Genomic DNA, 10,242 nt, shown 5'->3' with positions numbered 1-10,242 from the left:
TGTGTGCAGTAAATTTTGTGTCATTACACCTTATAACTTAGATACTATTGAAAATATAATCAATCAAAAATTCTCCAAAATTTTTGAAAATGACTTTTTCCAAAAGTGAGTGTTGTAGTATAATCAGCAGGACACCACTGTTGTGTGCAGTAAATTTTGTGTCACTACACCTTATGACTTTGATGCTATTGAAAATATAATCAATGAAAAATTCTCCAAAATTTTTTTAAAATGACTTTTTCCCAAACTGAGTGCTCTGGTATAATCAACAGGGCACGGCTGTTGTGTGCAGTGAATTTGGCGACACCACACCTTATGACTTTGATGCTATTTAAAATTTAAACAATCAAAAATTCTCCAATTTTTTTTTAAATGACTTTTTCTTAAAGTTAGTGTTGTAGTATAATCAGCACAACACCACTGTTGTGTGCAGTAAATTTTGTGTCACTACACCTTATGACGTTGATGCTATTGAAAACTTAATCAAAAATTCTCCAAATTTTTTAAAAATGACTTTTTCTTAAAGTTCGTGTTGTGGTATAATCAGCATGACACCACTGTTGTGTGCAGTAAATTTTCTGTCACTACACCTTATGACTTTGATACTATTGAAAATATAAACAATCAAGAATTCTCCAAAATTTTTGAAAATGACTTTTTCCAAAAGTGAGTGTTGTAGTATAATCAGCAGGACACCACTGTTGTGTGCAGTAAATTTTGTGTCACTACACCTTATGCCTTTGATGCTATTGAAAATATAATCAGTGAAAAATTCTCCCAAATTTTTTTTTTAAAATGACTTTTTCCCAAACTGAGTGCTCTGGTATAATCAACAGGACACGGTTGTTGTGTGCAGTGAATTTACCGACACCACACCTTATGACTTTGATACTATTGAAAATATAAACAATCAAAAATTCTCCAAAATTTTTGAAAATGACTTTTTCCAAAAGTGAGTGTTGTAGTATAATTAGCAGGACACCACTGTTGTGTGCAGTAAATTTTGTGTCACTACACCTTATGACGTTGATGCTATTGAAAACTTAATCAAAAATTCTCCAAATTTTTTAAAAATGACTTTTTCTTAAAGTTCGTGTTGTAGTATAATCAGCATGACACCACTGTTGTGTGCAGTAAATTTTGTGTCATTACACCTTATAACTTAGATACTATTGAAAATATAATCAATCAAAAATTCTCCAAAATTTTTGAAAATGACTTTTTCCAAAAGTGAGTGTTGTAGTATAATCAGCAGGACACCACTGTTGTGTGCAGTAAATTTTGTGTCACTACACCTTATGACTTTGATGCTATTGAAAATATAATCAATGAAAAATTCTCCAAAATTTTTTTAAAATGACTTTTTCCCAAACTGAGTGCTCTGGTATAATCAACAGGGCACGGCTGTTGTGTGCAGTGAATTTGGCGACACCACACCTTATGACTTTGATGCTATTTAAAATTTAAACAATCAAAAATTCTCCAATTTTTTTTTAAATTACTTTTTCTTAAAGTTAGTGTTGTAGTATAATCAGCACAACACCACTGTTGTGGGCAGTAAATCTTGTGTCACAACACCTTATGACTTTGATGCTATTGAAAATATAATCAGTGAAAAATTCTCCCAAATTTTTTTTTTAAAATGACTTTTTCCCAAACTGAGTGCTCTGGTATAATCAACAGGACACGGTTGTTGTGTGCAGTGAATTTGCCGACACCACACCTTATGACTTTGATACTATTGAAAATATAAACAATCAAAAATTCTCCAAAATTTTTGAAAATGACTTTTTCCAAAAGTGAGTGTTGTAGTATAATCAGCAGGACACCACTGTTGTGTGCAGTAAATTTTGTGTCACTACACCTTATGACGTTGATGCTATTGAAAATATAATCAGTGAAAAATTCTCCCAAATTTTTTTTTTAAAATGACTTTTTCCCAAACTGAGTGCTCTGGTATAATCAACAGGACACGGTTGTTGTGTGCAGTGAATTTGCCGACACCACACCTTATGACTTTGATACTATTGAAAATATAAACAATCAAAAATTCTCCAAAATTTTTGAAAATGACTTTTTCCAAAAGTGAGTGTTGTAGTATAATTAGCAGGACACCACTGTTGTGTGCAGTAAATTTTGTGTCACTACACCTTATGACGTTGATGCTATTGAAAACTTAATCAAAAATTCTCCAAATTTTTTAAAAATGACTTTTTCTTAAAGTTCGTGTTGTAGTATAATCAGCATGACACCACTGTTGTGTGTAGTAAATTTTGTGTCATTACACCTTATAACTTAGATACTATTGAAAATATAATCAATCAAAAATTCTCCAAAATTTTTGAAAATGACTTTTTCCAAAAGTGAGTGTTGTAGTATAATCAGCAGGACACCACTGTTGTGTGCAGTAAATTTTGTGTCACTACACCTTATGACTTTGATGCTATTGAAAATATAATCAATGAAAAATTCTCCAAAATTTTTTTAAAATGACTTTTTCCCAAACTGAGTGCTCTGGTATAATCAACAGGGCACGGCTGTTGTGTGCAGTGAATTTGGCGACACCACACCTTATGACTTTGATGCTATTTAAAATTTAAACAATCAAAAATTCTCCAATTTTTTTTTAAATTACTTTTTCTTAAAGTTAGTGTTGTAGTATAATCAGCACAACACCACTGTTGTGGGCAGTAAATCTTGTGTCACAACACCTTATGACTTTGATGCTATTGAAAATTTAAACAATCAAAAATTCTCCAAAAATTTTTTTAAATGACTTTTTCCAAAAGTGAGTGTTGTATTATAATCAGCAGGCCATCACTGTTGTGTGCAGTATAATTGTGTGTCACTACACCTTATGACTTTGATGCTATTGAAAATATAAACAATCAAAAATTCTCCAAAATTTTTTGAAAATGACTTTTTCCCAAACTGAATGTTGTAGTATAATCAGCAGGACACCACTGTTGTGTGCAGTAAATTTTGTGTCATTACACCTTATGACTTTGATACTATTGAAAATATAAACAATCAAAAATTCTCCAAAATTTTTGAAAATGACTTTTTCCCAAAATGAGTGTTGTAGAATAATCAGCAGGACACCACTGTTGTGTGCAGTAAATTTTGTGTCACTACACCTTATGACTTTGATGCTATTGAAAATATAATCAGTGAAAAATTCTCCAAAATTTTTTTTTAAAATGACTTTTTCCCAAACTGAGTGCTCTGGTATAATCAACAGGACACGGTTGTTGTGTGCAGTGAATTTGCCGACACCACACCTTATGACTTTGATACTATTGAAAATATAAACAATCAAAAATTCTCCAAAATTTTTGAAAATGACTTTTTCCAAAAGTGAGTGTTGTAGTATTATCAGCATGACACCACTGTTGTGTGCAGTAAATTTTGTGTCACTACACCTTATGACTTTGATGCTATTGAAAACTTAATCAAAAATTCTCCAAATTTTTAAAAAATGACTTTTTCTTAAAGTTAGTGTTGTAGTATAATCAGCATGACACCACTGTTGTGTGCAGTAAATTTTGTGTCATTACACCTTATAACTTAGATACTATTGAAAATATAATCAATCAAAAATTCTCCAAAATTTTTTAAAATGACTTTTTCCCAAACTGAGTGCTCTGGTATAATCAACAGGGCACGGCTGTTGTGTGCAGTGAATTTGGCGACACCACACCTTATGACTTTGATGCTATTTAAAATTTAAACAATCAAAAATTCTCCACTTTTTTTTTAAATGACTTTTTCTTAAAGTTAGTGTTGTAGTATAATCAGCACAACACCACTGTTGTGGGCAGTAAATCTTGTGTCACAACACCTTATGACTTTGATGCTATTGAAAATTTAAACAATCAAAAATTCTCCAAAAATGTTTTTAAATGACTTTTTCCAAAAGTGAGTGTTGTAGTATAATCAGCAGGACCCCACTGATGTGTGCAGTGAATTTGGTGATATCACTCATTACAATGATTTATTCAATAATTTTCTGGTGTCTTTTTTTTTTCCATGTATGCACTTTGTAGACGGTCCCTAAGCTTCCGTTTCTCTGCCGCCTGCCCGTTCAGATCAGTGTTATTTTTTTCAGCTCAGAGGACGGCTCATATGGATAAAAATAAGGTTGTAGCTCGTTGTCTACTTTCCTGAGGTTAGAAACTAGTGGTGTTTGTCTTTCTACAACGTTTCTTTTCAGATCTATTGAGCCGTGAACTTCGAATCTGTGAATATCTTTCAAACTTTAAGTCTTCAACTTCATCATGCAAGATCGCTATTTAAACTAAAACAACATGGGTGTGTCATCTGCAGTGTACTGTGTCCATCCAGACGTGAAGAGAGAAAATCTGTATGGAAACAGTGACGCTTCTTTTAATGTCTCACTGATAAATAATGAGTTAGAGTCAAACATGATCATGATGAGGGATAGTCACCACGGTAACACTGTTTGAATCCATCTCATTATCTGTCAGTGAGACATTAACGAAGCGTTATCTGCATTCATTTACTGTCTTTGATTATATGTACGTAAATGTTCTAAAACGAGACAGAAACCCTGATGAGTGCCATGTGAAAGAAAACCCATTTGTTAAAATGAGAACTTTTTAAAACTTGAATTTTAAGTTTTCTCATCGCCCATTTGTTCAAACACATCATGTGATACAAAGGCACACGCTGATTGGCTATTGCCTCTTTCTGTTTCAGGCTTCAAATAGAGACAGAACTACAAATCTGTTCCTGCTGGAGTGTTGTGTTTCCAAGCTTGGTGTGGAAAAACTGCATCCTCAGTACCAACGGCAGCAGAAAAAATAGTGTCATCATATTTTCAGTTCAAGTTTGACTTTTTGTACACAAGCTTCGGGTTCTCATGACGGCCTTAATGTGAAGACTTAACTTTGGTTGTTTAAAAGCAATTTCCAGACAAAAATAATCTATATTTCTCAGTCAGAAACGGGAATATCTGGTGCGTAATTCACTCAACACTTTTGTGATCAGAGCTGAGAAAAGTCACTCCGTCACACCTGCACAAAACAATGGTTAGATACACAAGAGGGAAACAGGAAAGATACAAGACAGGAAAAAACAGAAGAGAACAAACATGAGAGATACAAGAAAGAAAAAACAAAAGAGATACAGAAGATACAGGAGGCAAAAAACAGGAGGGATATAGGAGAGAAAAAAACAGGAGATACAGGAGTGAAACAGGAGAGAAAAAACAGGAGGGAAACAACAGGAGTTATACAGGAGATACAAGAGAAAAAAAATTGCAAATGGAAGTCATAGTTACAAGAGTTTATATATTTCATGAGACAGACGTGACAGTAAATATGAATTAATGCCATCGGAATTTCAAACATTTTCAAGAACTTTTCAAACCTCAAAAACACAGCAATAAAATTCAAGCATGTTCAAGGATTTTAAGCACTTGCACAACCATGAAAATGTTCATTTGTTATCTGAACACAGTCACAGATGGTAATGTGTCCATGTTGCCATAAAACACACAACACACTATGAAACGGGATTAGGATGAAATATGGTTGTTTTTGGTTCATGAGAAGTCAGCTACACCGATACAGCAGCTTCCAGGAATGTCACGGTTTTTTCCTGGCTGCCTGGAAGATGACGATTTTTTTTCCCTTTGGGGGGGGGGGGGGGGGGGGGGGTGCTGTGGCTCCTGTTGCTAAACAGGAAACAGTGCAGTGATGGTGAGGACATACATTTCAAAATAAGCTTCCAGGAATTTAATTTCTATGACAGCACTTCATGCGGCTAACAGTTTAACAATATGAGGGGATTTAATTTACAGCCTTTTATTTTCAGTCCATTTTTAACAATAGATTTTTTACACTCACACTAAATCCCAGCAGTTCTTTTAAAGAAAACTGCCCCCCAGGCTAAAGGGGGTGAACTTCTGGGCCTGCTGGGCTCCAATCTCAGCCACATACAGAGCCCCGGTCTTCAGGTCCAGGTCTACCAGGTGGGGCTTGACTTCGTCAGCCAGCTGGATCACACTGACCACGTTGCACTGGCCAATGACGCCCACCGGTGGAGCGTCCAGCAGAGAGATCTGATTGGTGTTAAGCTGGACAACCACAAAGTACTTCCTGTCCGGGGTCAGGCGGACGGAGTAAGGACCATCCTCGCTGAAGCAGCTCCCCCAGGTGCCGAGCCACTCCCCAGTGACGGCATTAAAGACTTGGATCCTTTTGTTCCTTCTGTCAGCCACCCACACCCTCTGCATGCTGTCCAGGGTCACGCTGTGAGGGATGTTGAACTGAGCCAAACCGCCTCCCTTCTCACTGTGGATCCAGATCACATCCCACTCCTTTGACAACTTCATGAGGCGGTTGTTCATCCCTCCATCACCGTCCACAATGTACATCTCTCCAGACTCGCAGACAAAGATCTCAGCTGGTTGGTCAAACTGCACAGGATCCAACCCAGAGCCAGCCATCCCTGGAGTGCCCAGAACCTGGTAAAAGAAAAAAAAACACCTTCAAACCGTTTGCGTCGCCTGCACGCACAGGTGGACATGACGTCATCCCTCCCATCCGTAAGCAACAGACACAGTTTTTAATGGAACTTTGTGGACTGTCTGTCACGGAAGACCCGAACACGTACTGAGATCTTGTCCCAGGTCAAAGGTCATTCCTCACCTTTCTAACACCACAAATGCGGTATTTTTAAAAAATAATTATTTAACCCTCCTATTCTCAAATTTTACTAACACCTTTTACCCTTTGGGGTCAATTTGACCCCAGGGACATTTGCCTCCAAAAATGATTCACAGAAAATTGTTGACCAAGTTTTTGTGCCAAGCACTTTGTTTATTTGTTGAATATGTAAATACCCCTTGATAATGAAAGCATGACCTGTTCTCTAGCGCCACCATCAGGCCAAACTTTACAATAGAAATAATTCATCTCGAAATGTTTTTAAATCTTCTAAAATTTACTGACAGCATTAATGATGTTAATGAAGAGCTTTGGTGATGGTATGACCTTTCCTGCAGCACCACCATCAGGTGAAACTTTCACAGAATGAACCACATTGATTGATGTTGGTACCCCCACCTTCCTCTCATAAACAAATATACTTATTTTATTTCCTTTTTTGTAACATATTTTTGGCTAACTATAAAGCCTCACTCCCGCCTCTTTTGTTATCTGGGTTTGGGACCAGCAAAGACAGAGTTACAGAGTTTGTTTGTTTTTGTTTTTTTGCTTTTTTGGTGTGAGTGAGGGGGTTTACATGTTAGAAAATTCACCCATTTGTGAAACAGAAAATCATAACAAGTCAGATAGAACATGGAACAGTTCCACAGTCAAGCTTCTAGTCTGCACTACTTTACACAGCATGTGCAGACAGTGTGCACATGCTCTTTGCAGACATATTTCTTGCATAGTGAACAGGTCATGCTGGTCTTCGAATCATTTCGGGTAGGACAAACCTGACACCTGCCGTGTTTCTTTCCCGCGGTTTGTGTCACTGGAGGAGTTGGGGTGTTTGTCTCTGACTATGTCCTTCACAATAGCTGCAGCAGCTGTTGATGCTCTTGGAAATCATGGTCTTCTCTCAGTCTGAGGTTTCACCAGTGCATTTCCAAGCTCCTCCAGGAAAATCCTCCTTCGACTCAGTTTTCTCCTGTTCCAGTCCTTGTTTATTTCACACCATATCACAAACACACTGTATGCACTCACATCAAAGATGTGGAAGAAGATGACAAAGGCCCAAGGGGCAGTCATGTGTCGACAACTGTAAGTAGCTGTGACCCTGTCCGGGTTGTCCACCCCTCCCTTTGTCTCACTGTAGTCCAGCACCATTTGTGGGGTTTTTTTGTTTGTTTGTTTGTTTTTTTGTTTTTGTTTTGTCTTCTCTGCTGCTAGGGCAGCATCTTTGTTCATGGTGCTGAGCAGGAGGACATTTTTCCCTTTCTTGGGGCAACAGGAGACCACAGTTGCTTTGTCAGTGAAGGCAAAGACTGAAGACGTTACTTTCCTGTTGTTGACAGCAAGAACTTCAGAGGGAAGCTCTGGGTTATTCTTATTAATAAATGGAATAGTTTTGTCTGTGATAAATGTTTGGTCTCCAAAGTAAGGTCAATCAAGGCTGACGTCCACTGGATTCTATGACATGTGACATATGTTACCCCATAGCATAACTAAGCATGACAGATGGTCCAAACTATTCCTTTTTAAAATTTTATTAACTCAACCAATAAGTTCTATCGCTTTTTACTAAAATTGGAGCAACTTCAACTTTTGAACCTTGCACAAACTGAAACTGACCTTTGTGATCCTTTTAGTTGTTTTTAAAAAACAATATTCAGTCATAGATGGTCCAAACCTTTTTAGAATCATTATGATGAGGAAAATAATATGGTACACCTTTCAATATGATTGTAACATTTTTAATTTTGACCCCTGTGTAATTCTTCACTGACCCCTGCACCACTAATATAAAATCAGTAATGAAGTGGTTAGTGCACTTGGTTTCCATGTGGAAGGCCCAAACCCCACCCCTACCACATGTAATGTGGAGTTGCGTCAGGGAGGGCATCAGGCATAAAACTTGTGCTAATTCAACATTCAGACCAACCTCAGATTTGCTGTGGCAACCCCGAGTTAACACAGTTAAGTTTTTGTCAAAACGTCTAAATAATTGTCATCAATACATTTCCACATAAAAACTACCTGAATTTCAGGGGCAGCACAGTGGCTTAGTTTTCAGCATTGTTGCCTTGCAGCAAGAAGGTCACGTGATCAATTCCGACCTGTGGCCTTCTGTGTGGAGTCTGCATGTTCTCCCCGTGTTTGTGTGGGTCCGGGTGCACCGGCTTCCTCCCACACCCAAAGACATGCAGGTTAGCTGGACTGGAAACTTTAAATTGGCCGTAAGTCTGCGACAGATGAGATCAGACAAGAGTCTCCATGGACTATGATGTTTGCAGATGATATTGTGGTCTGGTAAAGCTGGCCAGACGCCCTTAATGTCCTACTGTAGGTGCACAAAGTTAAAATTTCAGACAAGTAGGGAGGTGCAAGGCCATAAATAGCTTTAAAAACAAACATTAAAATTTTAAAAATCAATTCTAAAACAAACTGGAAGCCAGTGGAGTGAGTACAGGACGGGCGTAATATGCTCACGTCTAAAAGTGTGTTTGTTAAAAGACGAGCAGCAGCATTCTGCACCAACTGGAGATGTGCAAGAGACGACTGATTAATGCCCGAATAAAGTGCATTAATCAAGTCTGGAGCTGATGAAAGCATGAATGGCTGTCTCAAGATCACGTCTACTATACTATACTACGTCTAATAAATATAGTAACCATATTCCATTTCTATTTCAGTGCATCAAAAGACATACAGGCCAGGAAATCAAAGCAGACAACTATTTGATTCTCTTTAATAATAGCCTAAATGACATGTTTTCTCCTGTGAGATGGGAGGAGACACAAAATGTATGCATCTCTTATTGTATGCGCATAAATTCTCAGCGTTTCGCGGGTGCAGGCGGGACTGGACAGACACATTGCAAGAACAGGCGGGAGTGTAACACACACATTGCAGGTGCAGGCGGTAATGGTATGAAATTCAGCAGGAGCAGGACGGAAAAATTAGTCCCGCGCAGGGCACTAGTATAAACGACCACATCTAGAACTTGTGGTTGCCCGCGGATCAGCGTCCTAGCAGTGAAAGATCAGGACAGGACACATGTCTGTTTGTTACTTGATGGTGAGGTCAGTGCAGTAAAGTTTTGCCCATCGTTTCACACTGAGTCGTTATTTTATTATCCTGCTGTAAGTGTCAACACAACTAAAACCTTGAGTTACATAAACTTTTATGTTAATTTACTCAGCTTTCGAGGATGATGCAACTTCACTTTCAGTCCCTTTTCATGCTGCTAAAAAGTGCAGATGTTCTCACATTTATTTCAACTACAACCCCTGGCAATAATTATGGAAACACCGGCCTCTGAGGATGTTCATTCAGTTGTTTAATTTTGTAGAAAAAAAGCAGATCACAGACATGACAAAAAACTAAAGTCATTTCAAATGGCAACTTTCTGGCTTTAAGAAACACTATAAGAAATCAGGAAAAATAATTGTGGCAGTCAGTAAAGGTTACTTTTTAGACAAAGCAGAGGGAAAAAAATATGGAATCACTCAATTCTGAGGAATAAATTATGGAATTACCCTGTAAATTTTCATCCCCAAAACTAACA

The 10,242-nt window shown here is 37.6% G+C and overlaps 1 protein-coding gene across 1 annotated transcript in view; it reads right to left on the bottom strand.

The window, feature by feature from the left end:
- Positions 1-5,346: 5,346 nt before the first annotated feature.
- The window catches only part of LOC117505618 (NHL repeat-containing protein 3-like), a 28,451-nt gene continuing 23,555 nt past the window's right edge, over positions 5,347-10,242 (bottom strand). Inside the window, exon 3 of the mRNA XM_034165198.1 lies at positions 5,347-6,490. Within this exon, the coding sequence (XP_034021089.1) occupies positions 5,891-6,490 (600 nt within the window). The 3' untranslated portion in view covers positions 5,347-5,890. The remainder of the gene's footprint in view (positions 6,491-10,242) is intronic.

This window comes from Thalassophryne amazonica, unplaced genomic scaffold (assembly GCF_902500255.1).
Source record: "Thalassophryne amazonica unplaced genomic scaffold, fThaAma1.1, whole genome shotgun sequence".
Taxonomy (NCBI): domain Eukaryota; kingdom Metazoa; phylum Chordata; class Actinopteri; order Batrachoidiformes; family Batrachoididae; genus Thalassophryne; species Thalassophryne amazonica.
The sequence above is the reverse complement of the archived record's forward strand: the minus strand, read 5'-3'. Positions and strand labels throughout refer to the sequence as shown.